The sequence below is a fragment of the Bos indicus x Bos taurus genome, chromosome 5 (genome assembly GCF_003369695.1).
Source record: "Bos indicus x Bos taurus breed Angus x Brahman F1 hybrid chromosome 5, Bos_hybrid_MaternalHap_v2.0, whole genome shotgun sequence".
NCBI lineage: Eukaryota > Metazoa > Chordata > Mammalia > Artiodactyla > Bovidae > Bos > Bos indicus x Bos taurus.
This window is the reverse complement of record NC_040080.1, coordinates 72,882,438-72,899,753: the sequence shown is the minus strand read 5'-3', so window position 1 is coordinate 72,899,753 and position 17,316 is coordinate 72,882,438. Positions and strand designations below refer to the sequence as shown.

Below are 17,316 nucleotides of genomic sequence, written 5' to 3'. Positions count from 1 at the left end.
AAGGCCCTCTCCCAAATCCAAGACTCCTATTTGGCCACTTAAGCAGATGCCATGATGAATTCAAGCTAGATAGTGCTCGTTTTGTTAAACAGACGGCACTCAAGAAGCCCGGGAATAACATTGCAGATAAGTAATGCTGCAATTTTGCATCTGTTCCATGGTCCCATTAATTTCCTTAACTGGGGAGCTGAGCAGAACAAACAAGTTGGCTGGCCCCCTTTCATGTCTTTCATTAATAGTGGTAAACCTTCTGTTGTGATATAGAAGCTGTTTATAATATCATTAACATCTGTTTAGGCTCTCTTTGCAACTTCCTGGTGATCCACGTTCTTCCTTCTCAGAAAGTTTCTGTTCTGGTTCAACACTCCAGTTGCTCCTTTCTTAGCTGGAACAGCCTCAAGGAGAGAGTATCTTGGAGGGTTTCCACCTCCAAAATGGTCTGAGCGTAAATGGCAGTTATCACCCTCTTCGCAAGCTGCAGGGCTGTACAGCTGCCAGTTGGGCTGCTGCCCGAGAAGGCAGATGGATTTGGAAGTGCAGCCTGCAGCTAACTCCAGCAGCTCAGGCTTTATTCTCACTCTTTGAATGAGCTTGATTGCGTTTGCATCACCTTGGAGAAGGAAACTAGACCTTGGAGCAGCCAGAAGGGTGACTCACAAGGCTAGGAACCTGTAACTGCCTGCTAACAGGTATTTGTCCTTTTGCTCATTTGTTCAGGCACTTACTGAAGTCTCTGTGATGCTAAGCATAGTTCTAGGCTGTGGGCACGTGAAGACGAAAAATACTTTCCACATGCTAGTGTATATGTCAGTCCTAATCTCCCAACTCAGCCCATCCTTCCTTCCCCTGCTGTGTCCATATGTCTGTTCTCTACATCTGTGTCGTTATTCCTGTCCTGCATGTGGGTCCATCTGTAGTAGTTCTCTAGATCCAGCATGTATATGTTAACATATGATACTTATTCTTCTCTTTCAGCTTTCCTTCACTCTGTATGACAGACTCTGGGTCCATCCACGTCTCTACAAGTGACCCAATTTCTTTCCTTTTTATGGCTAAGTAATATTCCATCACATATATGTACCATATCTTCTTTATCCATTCGACTGTCAGTGAACATTTAGGTTGCTTCCATGTCCTTGCTATTACACTGCTGCTGCTGCTGCTGCTGCTAAGTGGCTTCAGTCGTGTCCGGCTCTGGGCCACCCCATAGACGGCAGCCCACCAGGCTCCGCCGTCCCTGGGATTCTCCAGGCAAGAACACTGGAGTGGGTTGCCATTTCCTTCTCCAATGCATGAAAGTAAAAAGTGAAAGTGAAGTCGCTCAGTCGTGTCTGACTCTTAGCGACCCCATGGACTGCAGCCTACCAGGCTCCTCTATCCATGGGAGTTTCCAGGCAAGAGTACTGGAGCGTGCTATTACACTACCATGTGTAAAATAGATGGCTAGTGGGAACCTGCTGTACAGCACAGATAGCTCAGCTCAGTGCTCTGTGAGGACCTAGACGGGTGGGGAGGTGAGGGTGGGAGGGAAGCACAAGAGAGAGGGGCTACATGTGTACATATAGCTGATCCACTTCATTGTACAGCAGAAACTAACAACATTGTAAAACAATTGTATTCCAGTAAAAAAAAGAAAACATGAATTTTCAAGGTGATCCTATTCTGATAAAGGAGACATGTAGAGAGAGAATTAAAACACAGAGCGGAAAGCATATACTAGACCATGAATTCCCAATGGGGGCAAAAATTGGTTCTCATGTAGAAAGGAAAAGAATCTGAACAAAAAAGATATATATGTATGTATAACTGAATCACTTTGCTATACACCTGAAACTAACATAACATTGTAAATGAGCTATACTCGATTTTTAAAAAATTGGTTTTCAGGGAGCAAAGAATCTTAAATATTACATTACAATGGTGTGTGAGCCTCCAAAGCTCAACCTGACCAAACCTTATTCCTTTCTGTTTAATTTCGTTAATTAGGAAGAATTTAAATTCAATTTTTCTTCTCAGTGGGAAGAGAGGAGGCAAAAGAATTTTATAAAGAAGTATGGGAACACTGCAAGAATACTTAAGAGCTGTAGGATCTCATGGAAAAGGTCTCTAGTCTCAGCTAAGGAGCCTGGAAGGTTTGCAGAAAGATAAGACAGCTAAGCCATGTTATAATGCCATTTGCAGCAACACGGGATGGACCTAGAGATAGTCATACTGAGTGAAGTGAGTCAGGAAAGGAAAAATATCATATGACACCGCTTATATGTGCAATCTAAAAAGAGATGATACAAATGAACTTACAAAACAAAGAGACTCACGGACTTAAGAGAACTAACTTATGGTTGCTGGGGGTTGGGGGGGTGGAAAGAAAGGAAAATTGAGGAGTTTGGAATGGACATGTACACACTGCTATGTTTAAAATGGATAGCCAACAAGGACCTACTGTATAGCACATGGAACTCTGTTCAATGTTTGTGGCTGCCTGGATGGGAGGGAAATTTGGGGGAGAATAGATACATGTATCGGAGAAGGCAATGGCACCCCACTCCAGTACTCTTGCCTGGAAAATCCCATGGATGGAGGACCCTGGTAGGCTGCAGTCCATGGGGTTGCTAAGAGTCAGACACGACTGAGCGACTTCACTTTCACTTTTCACTTTCATGCATTGGAGAAGGAAATGGCAACCCACTCCAGTGTTCTTGCCTGGAGAATCCCAGGGATGGAGCCTGGTGGGCTGCCATCTATTGGGGTCGCACAGAGTCAGACATGACTGAAGTGACTTAGCAGCAGCAGCAGCAGCAGTAGCAGATACATGTATATGTATGGTTGAGTCCCTTTGTTGTTCGCCTGAAACTGTCATAACATTGTTATCAGCTATACCCCAATACAAAATAAAAAGCCTAAAAATTTTTAGAAAGTGAGAATAAAGTTCTCCAGAGGAAGGAAGATGTTTGTGCCCAGGGAGTAACAGGTGCAAGGTTAAAGATGCAAGACAGGTGCTTTTCAAAGGGACCATTGGGGAGAGAATTAGATTGGATTGGAATGGGAAAGGATGGCAGAAGACATAGAGGCTTCAGCCCTGTTCATGCCAAGAGGTTGCATTTTATTCTTCAGTAATCGGGGAACTAATGGAAAGCTTTAAGGAAGAGAGCCACATGTTTAGATTTATTGCTTTCAGAATATCCTGAGAAGGAAAAAGAAAGAATTCAGTGTTGACAGGGCTGGTGAAATAGATGTGGCAGAGAAGGACAAAGAGTAGGAAAAGAATTTAGGGAGAAACCATTGCCGGCAGCAACTGGGCAGAGCTGAGATGGGGCCTCCTCAAGAGCACGTGGCTCCCTGCTTGGTGGGCAGCTGGCTCATAGGGTCTGGTTGTTGTTTAGTTACTAGGTTGTGTCTGACTCTTTGTGACCCTAGGGACTGTAGTCCACCAGGTTCCTCTGTCCACAGGATTTTCCAGGCAAGAATACTGGAGTTTTGTCATTTCCTTCTCCAGGAGATCTTCCTTACCCAGGGATCGAACAAGTGTCTCCTACATTGGCAGGCAGATTCTTTACTGTTGTGCCACCAAAACCTTAACTGGATGGGCCTGGATGGGAGGGGAGTTTCGGGGAGAATGGATACATGTATATGTATGGCTGAGTCCAATTTGTTGTCCATCTGAAACTATCACAACATTGTTAATCAGCTATAATTCAATATAAAATAAAAAGTTTTAAAAATAAATTAAAAATTAATATGAAAATATATTTTAAAAATAAAGACTGTGTAATGAACCATCTACATCACCTAGCATTAATAGCTATTAACTTAGAATCAATCTTGCTTTAGATCTACTCCCACCCTAATTTCCTCATCCCACCCATACACTGAATTATTTTGAAGAAATTTTAGACATCATATCAATGAATGTTGCAAATATCATTAATGTATCCCTAAACAATACTCTTATAAAAGACTTCTAAAATTCAAAACTAAATATCATCACAATAGCAATAATTTTTCAGTTTAGTCGCTCAGTCATGTCCCACTCTTTGTGACCCCATGGACTGCAGCATGCCAGGCTTCCCTGTCCATCACCAACTCCCGGAGTTTACTCAAACTCATGTCTATTGCATCAGTGATGCCACCCAACCATCTCATCCTCTGTCGTCCCCTTCTCCTCCTGCCTTCAATCTTTCCCAGCATCGAGGTCTTTTCCAATGAGTCAATTCTTCACATCAGGTGGCCAAAGTATTGGAGTTTCGGCTTCAACATCAGTCCTTCCAATGAATATTCAGGACTGATTTCCTTTAGGATTGACTGGGTTGGATCTCCATTTAGTCCAAGGGACCCTCAAGAGTCTTCTCCAACACCACAGTTCAAAAGCATCAATTCTTCGGTGCTCAGCTTTCTTTATAGTTCAACTCTCACGTCCATACATGACTACTGGAAAAACCATAGATTTGACTAGCCAGACCTTTGTCAGCAAAGGAATGTGTTAGCTTTTTAATATGCTGTCTAAGTTGATCACAGCTTTTCTTCCAAGGAGCAAGCATCTTTGAATTTCATGGCTGCAGTCACCATCTGCAGTGATTTTGGAGCCCCCAAAAATAAAAGTCTCTCACTGTTTCCATTGTTTCCCCATCTATTTGCCATGAAGTGATGGGACTGGATGCCATGATCTTAGTTTTTTTAACATTGAGTTTTAAGCCAGCTTTTTCACTCTCCTCTTTCACCTTCATCAAGAGGCTTCATCAAAAGGCTCTTGAGTTCTTCGCTTTCTGCTGTGAGTGTGGTATCATCCAGCCCAGCATTTCGTATGGTGTACTCTGCATATACATTAAATAAGCAGGGTGACAATATATGTACTCCTTTCCCGATTTGGAGCCAGTCTTTACTCAATGTTCCTGTCTCCCTGGTTTTCATATACATGGATAGATAAGTTTTTCTAAAAACAGTTGCTCTGAATTAGAATCCAAAAAGATGTATTTATTGCTTTTGGTTGTAATGTTTCTTAAATCTTTCCTTTCAAGTTTTTGTTTCGAAGAATTTATTTGTTGAATAAATCAGAAATCAGCTACATTCTTGACATTGTCTAAATATAGCATCACATCTTCATTAATATACTGCCATTTTTTTGACTTTCATCTCATCACTATTTAAACTCATTGAGTACCCTAACAAGTGCCTTTTGTTATTGAAACACCTCAGCTGCCTGATTAAAAGTGTCCCCCTACAGAAAGTGGCCTGAAACTGTCCTAAACACGTTTACTCCTTTCCTGGTGTTATTTTGTCATCTTAGTGATACAAGTTGCAAAACTGTCCGGAAATAACACAGGGCACTGGCTGTTATGCGCGTTCAGATAACTGGGTTACCTGAAGAACAAGTTAACTGGAGTTGGTTTCTCCCCACTCTCCTAGAGAGTGGGACTGCACCCAGCTCAGCTTCCTACAGGCCAGCGGTTGGTTTCATCCGGACTGAAGTTTCAGTGGAAACTTCCCACAGTTTTCTGGGCTCTGGGCAGCTGGGTTCCATGTACTTGGTAACCGGCATTTCCCACAACTCCCGTAAAGAGCTGATGGCCAGATCCAGAATGCTTGGTGCCCATTGACATGCCAGTGTTCATGATTGCCCTATAAGGAAGAAGGGCAATAAAACGGCCAGGTCTTCCCACTGGCAGGCACATCAGAGTGCCTCCTCGGTAACTAACATTTACTGTACCAAGGTTTACTAATCAATGCCGAATATAGTTGTTGGCAGAGACTGCAAAGTACGTGTACTCTTCCAGTAGTACCCTAATCGTTTATGTAAAACCCAGCTCTGATGGGAATGATATGTCACAGTGTAGAAAAAGTTAGACTTGTGACTCTGCCTCCGTTTTTGGTTACTCTGTATCCTGGTATTTCTCTCAGCAGCTGCTTGGCAGGCCAGCACCAAGCCTACTGACCACAAGTAAAACAGAACCCTGGTAAACCACCAAATAGAGCTGTTGAAGGCTTGATGTGGAGGATTCTCAGCTGCCAGTATAAATTTGAGTCTAATGTTGAAGATGTTTATACCCTAGATGTTGGTGTAAGCATTGCAGTGTGGGAGATGGTTTTTATTCTCTATGTATAGAGCTTCTTCTGAGTAGATGGAGCAGTGAGGAAGTAGAGGTGATGGGTACATCCCCAAACTCCTAAACGCCAGAGGTGAAGAAAGTGCTGGCTGGAGAGTATACATCGCTTCCTACATTTCTCTACAGACCTTTCTATTTTATATTCATTGTAATTCTTCACTGCACACACAGATAATTGAATTGTTAATTCAAGCTTTTCTATTCCTCCAATTTTAGGGCCTCATATCATAAATGAACAGCTGCTCATTGCAGAAATGTGACTGTGTTAATGCTTCACTGGGATACAGCCTGACTATAAAAGCTGACTATTTTGTTAAAGTATCTACTGAACCATTTCACTGTATCCTTTGGTACAGCAATGAACAACTCCTTAACCATTCACAGCTCCCAGGCCCAAGGAATAAAACAAGATATACCCAGAATGTCTTGTTTCAGCATGTCATCAGCAAATAAAACCCTCTGAATTTTGAGACTTCGTATTTGCAACCTTGACATTGTCAAAATACCCAACCATGTTGAAGGTGTCCCATGATATCTTTCAAGCCAAGGCTTTAAGCAGACCATACTCACAAATATTTTCCTTCATACTAACATTAAATGGTAAAAATTAGGTCACTACAGTGTGGCAACATGGTATATACTACTGAAATGTTATTTACATGACTCCTAGTCTCAGGAACAGAGGGGAGAAAAATCATTCAAACCTGTGTTTTGGGAAAAGAATCTAAAAAAGAGTGGATATATGTTTAACTGAATCACTGCTGTACAACTGAGACAAACACAACATTGCAAATCAGCTACAACAAACAATTTTTTAAAAACCCTCTGAATATCTGTGTATTTGTGAATAAGATTCACATTTTAAGACACAATCAATGAAACGATAGATAAGGGGCTGCAGATTTCCAAGCCCCACTTAACCATGCATATATTCAACTTTGCTGTAACCATGAGTAAAATCAACTTTTCTCTATTGAGAGTTAGCTTGCTTGTAAAGCCTGAAAACAGGAATTGCATGGCCCAATCTCTTTGTTTACTGCATGATTCTTTCCACCCTTATTGCCTCCTTAACCATGTGTTCAGCCCCCAGATATTTATGACACACTCACAAAACACTAGGCAAGCACTGTGCAAGGCAGGAACACCATATTAAAAGGCCTGCAGTGCCAGCTGGGTAGCTCCCTCACAGGTTTAAAACATAAGTCATTAGGCAGAGAACCCCTTCCTTGATACGTGACAGCAACACCCCTATTTTAGAATGTTACAGCCAACTAAGGAAATGCTACTTCCCAAAATAATTATTTTCTGAGACATAATGCTTTAATGATGATGTTTTGAATTTCTTATTTCATGTATGAAGATATGTGTCTTTTTACTCTGCTTCTTCCAAAGAAACCAATTATGATTCATTGGCATTTATTGCAGATGAACAAGAAAGTTCCGGAGCAATTATTTACACCGTGGAGCTGAAGCGCTACGGGGGGCCTCTTGGCATCACAATTTCAGGAACTGAAGAGCCGTTTGATCCTATAATCATTTCAAGCCTCACTAAAGGGGGATTAGCTGAAAGGTACCACTTGAATCAACTGCTACAAGTACCTGTGTCTGAAATGGGTTTCCTTCCTCACAGCCGCGTAAAAACATGCTTCCCTCTCCTGCTTGTTTATCTGTTGACTTTTAAAAATCGGCACAAAGGATTGATTTTAGAGCTTGAGAACTCTCAGGCAGAGCTCTGACTTGAAGGGCATCTTATAAGCAGTAAAAAGTGTCCTGGGCTTAGCCTTGATATTAGTCTCCAGAAACGTATCAACTGACCACAATCGACTAGAGGTAAATTTATCCTGTGTCCATTTTGAGAGGAGGAGACTAAAGTGCAAGGAGGTTAAAAGGCTTGTCTGATTCAATTCAGCAAATGTTTTCAGAGCTTCTGTTACCTGACAGGGACTTGGCTTAGCTGCGGAGAGAATGACTGACATAAGCTTGGTCTTCAAAGATTTCAGACCACAGTGTAGGGACCTAATAACATCTTGAAATTCGGAATGCACATTTGTCCCTTTGGCAGTTTGTTTCTGTTTGCATGCATCCCACCACCACCTATCACACTTATTGCTTCCCAGGACAATGTTGTGGGACATATTTCAAACCCCATAACCAGATCTATCCTCCAGTAACCTAGCTCAGGTGCACACATACGTTGCTCATGCTGACACTTGAAGACAATGGTTTGCAAAATAGAGATGCAGCATCACAGAATTTTGGAGCTGCAAGGCACCTTAGAAAATCAGCTCATCCGGCATCCTCATCTGGTAGGTGAGGGCACTGAGGCAGCTCCAAAAGGGTGGTCTGATGAAAGTTTGCATTCTGATGTTGACAGAGACACCTATGACATGGTACCCTCCAGCCATCCCCCCGGGCTAGGTTTCATCCGTTAAGAGAGCCAAGAGGGAATGATTAATATTGATCTGGTTCAGCAACCTCCTAGTCAAGTGTTCTATGGTTCACAGTATGGCTCTTCCATAAACTGGAGATTTTTTTTAGTTGCCAACCAGGAATTGAACCCAGCCCACAGCAATGGAAGCGTGAGTCCTACCATTGGACTGCCAGGGAACTCCCTGGAGACTATGAAAGAATGAATTGAATTTTTTTTTTTTTTTCAGGAAAAAAAATATTTCTCAAGAGTAAATGCATCAATAGACTCGTTAGGCAGCCCCTTATAATCTGTGTGACCCAGTGTCACCAACGATGCCCACCACCCCCAGAGCAGGCTGGGGTCAGATGACTCAGGCACGAGCAGCCTGTGAGTTGGCTTCCTTCACTCATGTGTTTAAAATGAACCAGCACCACAGAGGCTAGCACATGGGATTCCCACTCTATGTCCTTCAGCCCAGGTCGAGAGATCTTTAAACCTTTCCTAGGGGGACTTTCCTGGTAGTCCAGTGGTTAAGACTTCAAGCTCCAACTGCAAGGGACGTGGGTTTGATCCCTGATTGGGAAACTAAGATCCCACATGCCGCATGGTGGCCAAAAAATAAAATTAAACCTTTCCTAAGTTTGACTGCTGTGAGTCTGTTCCTTCCCTATCTGTGCTTCCAAACAAAGATAGATATGGTGAACATCAGAATTATAACTTCCAGTCTGCTAGTTCAGAATTGGGTGAGGATGGGAAGAGAAGGGAAAACATTAAAGGTTTCTCTGATCAGTAAATTAATTTTATTTTTCCACATTTCAAGCAGAACGTTAATCCCTTTACATGTGTTTTCCAATTTAGTCCTCAGAGATTCCCTGTGAGATGATTTTCTCCATTGTAGTGATGAGGAAACTGACACCTAGACAGGTAAAAATTAAGTGCCCAAGTCACACGGCTGGTAGGTGACAGAGTTGGCATCAAACAGATTGATTCCTGGGACCTCTATGGCAGTTCAGTGGTTAGGACTCTGCACTTCCACTACTGGGAGCACAGTTTCGATCCCTGCAACCTGGGATCTAAGATCCTGCAAGCCATGTGACGTGGCCACAAAAAGAAAAAAATGTATTGATTCCTGAGTTCAACCTTTTCAATCCTTGGAATCACCACCACAGTCTTTTGTCTAAGCCTGCTTCCAGTAAGCTGGGATACTGATTGTGTTCAATCATTTCTAAGTCTGTAGAAAGAAGGACTGCTCCATGCTAAACATCACTATGTTGATTGACCAATATTGTTTGTTTCCTTGGGATTTTGCAGAGTGTTATCAGCTAACTCCACTTTCTTGGAATTTAAAAAGCACACAAGTCCTTTTTAAAAACTAATTAAAACTTTTTTTTATTTTATTTGAAACTGAAAAGTAATTCACAATGGAAGGCAGTCATCTTATAACATTGCCCAGGAGACAGCAAGGAGTGACTTCGAGAGACCCTTGCCAAGTCTTTATTGTTGTGAATATATGAAGTATGTCAGGGAATTTACATTCAGGGATTATTTCTACCTTTCCTATTATTATTTGTGTTTCAGAACTGGTGCAATCCACATAGGAGACCGAATCCTAGCCATCAACAGCAGCAGCTTAAAAGGGAAACCTCTGAGTGAAGCCATCCATTTGTTACAGATGGCAGGAGAGACTGTCACCTTGAAAATTAAGAAGCAGACAGATGGTGAGTGGATCAAGAGCCACAATTAAGGATTTCCAGTGCATTTCCTTCCCTAAAAGAATGTGCAAATATCTACGTGTGTATTTCTGGGGAAATGACTCTTCAGCCAGGGGGTGTTGGCATATCTTTGTATTTATATTTACTCTGATACTTAAGCTCTTTTCCTTAAAGCCCAATCAGCATCAAGTCCCAAGAAATTCCCTGTTGCCAGCCACTTGAGTGACCTGGGAGATGTGGAGGACCCATCTCCAGCACAGAAGCCAAGCAAACTCAGCGACACATACCCCTCCACTGTGCCCAGTGTGGACAGTGCTGTGGATTCATGGGATGGCTCTGGAATAGAAAGCAGCTATGGGAATCAAGGTATGTCCTAGCCGCGGGGAACCGGAGATTTATCATTGGTGAAGCTCACATTTCTCAAAGATCCATCTTTTGTTCCATGAGAAGAATATTTTAGTTGTGTCTGCTGCTACTGCTGCTGCTAAGTCGCTTCAGTCGTGTCCGACTCTGTGCGACCCCATGGACTACAGCCTACCAGGCTCCCCTGTCCCTGGGATTCTCCAGGCAAGAACACTGGAGTGGGTTGCCATTTCCTTCTCCAATGCATGAAAGTGGACAGTGAAAGTGAAGTCACTCAGTTGTGTCCGACTCTTCTCGACCCCATGGGCTGCAACCCACCAGGCTCCTCCATCCATGGGATTTTCCAGGCAACAGTACTGGAGTGGGGTGCCATTGCCTTCTCCCTGTGTCTACATGAATGCAAACATAGCAAACACATTGAATATTGTGGCCTTGAATTTCCTCCTCTTTAATGCTATGAACATTTAACAGTTATGAACATCTATTCAATACTAGGAGACCCCTGTTAGATCTACTGCTGTCCAAGTGTTCGATCCAGGGCTTGTTCTTCAAGCATAGATTAATATGAGGCAAACCCCATGATATGTTGGGTCAATGAAGACCAGCTGCATTGTCTTACTTTTTCAGCAACCTCTGTACAAAGGTGGAATAGAGAATGCTGGAGGCATGCAAGGAGATGAGCCAAAGATTTGTGACCCCATTTATTCCTGCCTCTTCCTGACTTTTCATAGCAACTTGTAGGGGTTTCCTCCAATACTCATCCTTAGAGTTTTCTATACTGTTAATCATAGTATGAAAAGTGAAAGTTGCTCAGTCGTGTCCAACTCTTTGCAACCCCATGGGCTATACAGTCCATGGGATTCTCCAGGCCAGAATACTGGAGTGGGTAGCCATTTCCTTCTCAAGGGGAATCTTCCCAACCCAGGGAATTAACCCAGGTCTCCTGCATTGCAGGCAGATTCTTTACCAACTGAGCCACGAGGGAAGCCCTAATCATAGTATGCAAAAGTATATAGTAGTTTTTCTTCACAAACCTCATCTTCATGTGATGAAGTGTAACCTGTATGAAAAGTTAAACCTTGGTAACAGATTCTGAGTACCAAAAAGTGTTAGACAGAAGACAGAATATAAACACTTATTTAATTTATTTTTTTAATATTTATTTATCTATTTGGCTGTGCCGGGTCTTCGTTATGGCACACAGGATCTGTGGTTGCGGCATGTGGGATCTAGTTACCTCACCAGGGGTTGAACCCTCGCTACTTGGTTGGGAGCACGGAGCCTTAGCCGCTGGACCACCAGGGAAGTCCCTAAAGGCTTCTTTTAAAAATAAGCTTCCTTCTCAGTGATGCTTAGCATCCAAAGATAAGTGAGTCAAAAACTCTCTGTATTTATTCTCATCTAAGCTTTGTGTGTGTGTTGTACTAATCATTCAGTTCTGTCCGACTCTTTGTGACCTTACCGTCTCTCTAATGCTCTGTGTAAATTCCAGCCTACGAATCCCTTTTCTGCTCTAGGTTTAAGTCAAAGAATCAAATAGATAAATGGCTTGGAGAACACATGTGTGGATGAGAGAGTTGCTTTGTAAATTCGGTACCTGCTTTTGAGGAGAATCTGTATCCAGTTTGCTCTCTTCCTGGTTCTAGTTTTTTCCTCTCAGCCCACTTCTGCTTATGACACTTTCTATTAAATCCTTTGAAGGGTGGAGAAGAAAGAAAAGAAATGATATTTCAAAGTTGTCAAGTCATTACTTGTTAGAGATGATATTGGAGTTTGGTGGAAAAAGTATTTTGAAGACCCCAAAGAGGATTGGGACTTTCATTTATCTGGCAAGTAATTTATCCAAGTCCAAATACCTTGTGAAAGTTAGCTATGCCACCAAATAACAGATATTATTATTCCCAGTGAGTTCATGAGATCCCAGAGAGCACTCTGGATAAAGGGCCCAACTCAAATTCTGTCAATGTAGACTGAAGTTTATTTATTAATGTGTTTGTTTATTGTTTATTTACTAATGTGGAAACTTTTTATTGCACAAATTTCAGTGAGCTATTGATTATAAGGAGCTCTGCCCCTGAGTGATGTGTGAGAACTTAGCTACTCTATACTTATACACAATAAGATCAGGCCCAGGTTTAGCATGTGGAATGTAAGGCCTTTCCCTCATTTATAAAAGAAGAAGAACCATTTATTATTTATGAGGGATTTTGGAAATTTGAAATCCTAGATGGGGAATAGTAGTCATCATAATAAGAAATTTGGCATTTATAAATTAAAAATCATTACAGGTTTGAGGAGAGAGAACAGAGATATAGAGAAAATGGCAGTTGGAGTAGAACTGACATCTTACAAGATGATGAAAAATTAATAATAATACCTTGTATTTGTAAAACACTTTAGAGTTTATAAAGCACTTTTACGTAACTCATTTCAAGTGATTCTCATAAGGAACATGGAAGCTGAAACCACAGGATTTCGATGTTGGGAGCGATTTTGAAGTCAGCTGGTCTCACACCCGGTACAGCCCTTGATGGCCTGTCCAGCCTGGCTGCCCGCTGTCACACGACATGGGCTGCAGTGCCTGCAGCGACAGGTTGCTCCCTAACTGCTAAGGCAGCTCTCCCAGCTCCCCGTAGCAAGAGCTCACGGCTTGCATTCTCACTTGTATTGAGCTGAAATGTGTCCGCATGTAGCTTCGGCCTATTAGTTCTAGTTCTGCCCTCAAGGTCATCTGAACTAAAGCCTCCTCCACTTGACAGCCCCTCAACTGCTCAAAGACAGCCCTCATGCCTCTTTTGAACTTTTCCTTCTCTGAGCAAAATAGCCCCGGTTCCTTTCCTGGTTCCTCACATGACTTACTTTGGAACATCTTTATCATCCTGGGAGCCTCTCTTCTGACGATGTTCAAGTTTAACTCTGTACAAGTGTAGCGCTCAGAAAGGAAAGTCATACTACGGTCTGGCAGGCCAGAGCCACGCAAGTCACTCGTCTGTCACCTTCATCCCTGGAGACTGTAGAACCCATCAGCGCAGTCTACCTCAGCATAAGAATTCTGGTGATCACTTCCTGTCACTCATTTTTTTTTGGCCACCTCTTGTAGCATGTGGGATCTTAGTTCCCTGCCCAGGGATCAAAGCTGTGCCCCCTGCATTGGGAGTGCAGAGTCTTAACCACTGGACCACCAGGGAAGTCCCCTGTCTGTTGCTCATCTTGAGCTTGTTGTTTACCAAGATCTAAAGTCTGTCTTTTTCCCCTTTCCTTGTGATGTTGAGCTTCAACCTGATCTCTCCAGATAGTGCTTGTGAAACTGACTTTTTAAAGGAAGGTATAGAAGGTATCACCTTTTCCCCCCGTGATATATCATATTGTGAGATATTCTCTCTCCATCCTGTCTGCGCAGCCTCTCAGCAGACCATATCTCAGGAACACTTTTACCTTCAAGTCTATAATAGTTGTCCCATTACCAATAGGATATTGTACCTCCATCACACACATCTTCCTCCACAGGCCAGGAATTCTTTTCTCTGTGGGCACCTTTCTTATTGGTCTCTGCATCTAGTCCAAAAATGTCAAGCTTGCTGCATGCATTCATTCAGCAAATATGTAATGACTGGCATAATAGAAGGCCAGCACATGATGGGTATACAAGATTGCACAAAGAGACAGCTTCCTGATTCTTGTGGAAGAGGTCACCCAGCTGAAGGACCAGACGGTTAACAAGTACCAACAGTGTGAATTTTTACTTAGTTAAAGAAAAGGGAAAAAGGATGGTGTAGTCAAAGCTGGTGGAGAAAGAAGGAGTGAGTTTAAAGAAGTCTCACAGTGGGATGACTCTCAATTCTATTGATGTAGACTGCATCTAACCTGCCTCTGGGGACCAGCTTCTTTCACACCCCATTCTCTTGACCCTTATATTCATGCCCTTCTGCCTTATCAAGAGCTTATGTTTATAGGCCCCTTATAGCCCTTTATTCTTCCTTCAAACTCTAAGAAAAGCCTATAATTGCTTTCCTTAGAATTTGCAAAGGTCAATCAATACAAGAGGAGACTGACAAAAAGGTGGTACCTGGGCTCTGTCGTACTCCTAGATAGTGAGACTCGTGATGTCTGTATTTCTTGACTCTTAAGTCAGGCAGTCTTATCCTGTTGTACATATTCTTTAGATAGTTCTCTCCTTTGAGTTCATTTTTTTTTTAGTTTTAATGAGGTGTAATTGACAAAATTATATGTATTTAAGGTATGCAATATAATGACTTGATATCCATGTATATAGTGAAATGATTACCACCAAGTTGATTACCACATCTATCATCTCACATAGTTACCGTGTGTGTGTGTGTGTGTGTGTGTGTGTGTGTGTGTGTGTGTGTGTTTGGTGAGAAGGCTTAAGGTTTACTTTCTTTGCATCACATATACAATATAGCAGTATGCCAGTTCTGATCCCCAGAAATTATCCATCTTATAAATGAAAGTTTGCATCCTTAGACCCATATCTCTCCATTTCTTCCACCCTCCAACCCCTGGCAACCACATTCTACTCTCTGTTTCTATGAGTTTGGCTTTATTTTTAGATTTCACAGATAAGTGAACTCATATAGTATTTGTCTTTTTCTCTCTGGCTTATTTCACTAGCATAATTTCCTCCAGGTTCATCCATGTTGTCGCAAATGGCAGAATTTTCTTCTTTGTCATGGCTAAGGAGTTTCCCTTGTATGTATACATATATCCCACATTTTATCCATTCATTCATTGGCAGGCACTTTGGTTGTTTCCATATCTTGGCTATTGTGAATAAGAATCCAATGACATAGGAGTAAAGCCATCTCTTCTATACAGATTCTATTTCCTTCTGATACATACCCAGAAGTGGGATTGCTGGATCCTTTTTGAGGTCATTTTGATCATTTGTATTCCCTCAGAAAAAATAAAGCAACTCCATTTCATCCAGTTTTTCAAATGTATTTGCTTATAATTACATAATCTCATTTGGGTCTTGTCATTTTTTCTTGGTTTCTATAATTATATTCCCAATATGGTTCTGTATCCAGTGTATTTGTCCTTTTATTCTTTTTCCCCATGATTATATTGGTAGTGGTTTATTTTTTTTTTAGCTCTTCTTTTGTACAAGGAACTTGCTCTTGCATTTATTTAATTTCACTCTGATTTTTTAAAAAATAAGTCTTTGCTTTTAATTTTATTAACTTTTTTCTGTTCTTAGATTTTGTTCTGCTTATGATTCATCTATCTCCATACTTTCTTATAGTTTTCATCAAAGATGATGGTGATTTGTCAGAAAAAATCACCAACATGGACAGACAGTCCGACTTTCCTTGAATGTAGTTAGGGAACACAAAATGGTACAAAGAGTAGCACAGAGCAGGAAACTCAGCAGGATTTTCTCCATTGGGGAAAGAGCAGGGGCATCTTTCTTTTCCATTTGTTTCCTTATCTCTATGAACTCATGTTTCATCTCCTTCAGTGACCCTGCCTTGCCCAGTTTTTCTTGAGTTCTCATGTCTATCATCTCTTGTTTTATAGAGACGTGTTTTTTTTAATTTTGTGATAAAATATTTGGTCATATTTATCATTTGCTCCATAACAGCCTTTTTCTCATGAGTATCCTTCATCTGTTCTTTCTTTGTTTTTCAATTCCCTCTCTCTTTTTGTAATATTAACTTAGTATATGTCTTATAGTAAGTAAGTGAAGTCGCTCAGTCCTGTCCGACTCTTGGCAACCCCATGGACTGTAGCCTACCAGACTCCTCTGTCCATGGAATTTTCCAGGCAATAGTACTGGAGTGGACTGCCATTTCCTTCTCCAGCGGATATTCCCCACCCAGGGATCAAACCCGGGTCTCCTGCATTATAGACAGACGCTTTACCATCTTATAGTAGTTCCCTTTAAATTATTGCGTATCTTTAAATGCAGTGACTTCTTCATGAATTGAAAGTGAAAAGTGAAAGTGAAAGTCATTCACTCGTGTCTGACTCTTTGCAAGCCCATGGACTGTACAGTCCATGGAATTCTCCAGACCGTAATACTGGAGTGGGTAGCCTTTCCCTTCTCCAGGGGATCTTCCCAACCCAGGGATCGAACCCAGGTCTCCTGCATAAAGGTCTTCTTCATGAATTGGAAGGGTGCAAAATTTACCCACAGTTCACAGTTCCTGTGATGAGTGCATTCTTTCTCTGCCAGCAGAGGGCAGCACCTTCAGGCCAACCACAATACAGAATTTCTGCCACCCTGCCTCACTAAGAGATTGCCTCTTCCAGTCTGTGGCTCATCTGGAGGTACTCTCAGCCCACCTTGCTGGCTTGGTGCCAAATGGGCTGTAGGGCACTTTCTGCCCACCAGTCATTGCAACCATTCTAGTGTTCCAAACAAAACATTGTTTTGCCTCACGCCGGGGCCCCTGCTTTGGAGGACTGGACTCCAACATCTCTGGACAGGGACTTCCCTGGCAGTATAGTGGTTAGGACTCCGTGCTTCCACTGCAGGGACTGTGGGTTCAGTCCCTGGTCTGAGAAGTAAGATCCCACATGCTGTGTGTAGTGTGGCCAAAAAAAAAAAAAAAGTTTCTGGTCAGAGATGTCTCCTCTTGGCTTCCTAACACCACTGCTCATTTGCCTTTCACTGAACTTAGTTAAGTTTCCCTATGCATTATGGTTCGGTATTCTAGGTTTGCTGAAGATAGAGTTTGCATTCTGTTATTTGCCATCCATTTTTGTTTTG

At 42.0% G+C, this 17,316-nt stretch overlaps 1 protein-coding gene across 14 annotated transcripts in view; it reads left to right on the top strand.

The window, feature by feature from the left end:
- GRIP1 (glutamate receptor interacting protein 1) overlaps positions 1-17,316 on the top strand; it is a 755,940-nt gene that overhangs the window by 692,787 nt on the left and 45,837 nt on the right. For all 14 annotated transcript variants that reach the window (XM_027542472.1, XM_027542468.1, XM_027542464.1 and 11 more), the window contains 3 exons: positions 7,524-7,668; positions 10,087-10,226; positions 10,395-10,586. In XM_027542472.1, the coding sequence (XP_027398273.1) occupies positions 7,524-7,668; positions 10,087-10,226; positions 10,395-10,586 (477 nt within the window). The remainder of the gene's footprint in view (positions 1-7,523; positions 7,669-10,086; positions 10,227-10,394; positions 10,587-17,316) is intronic.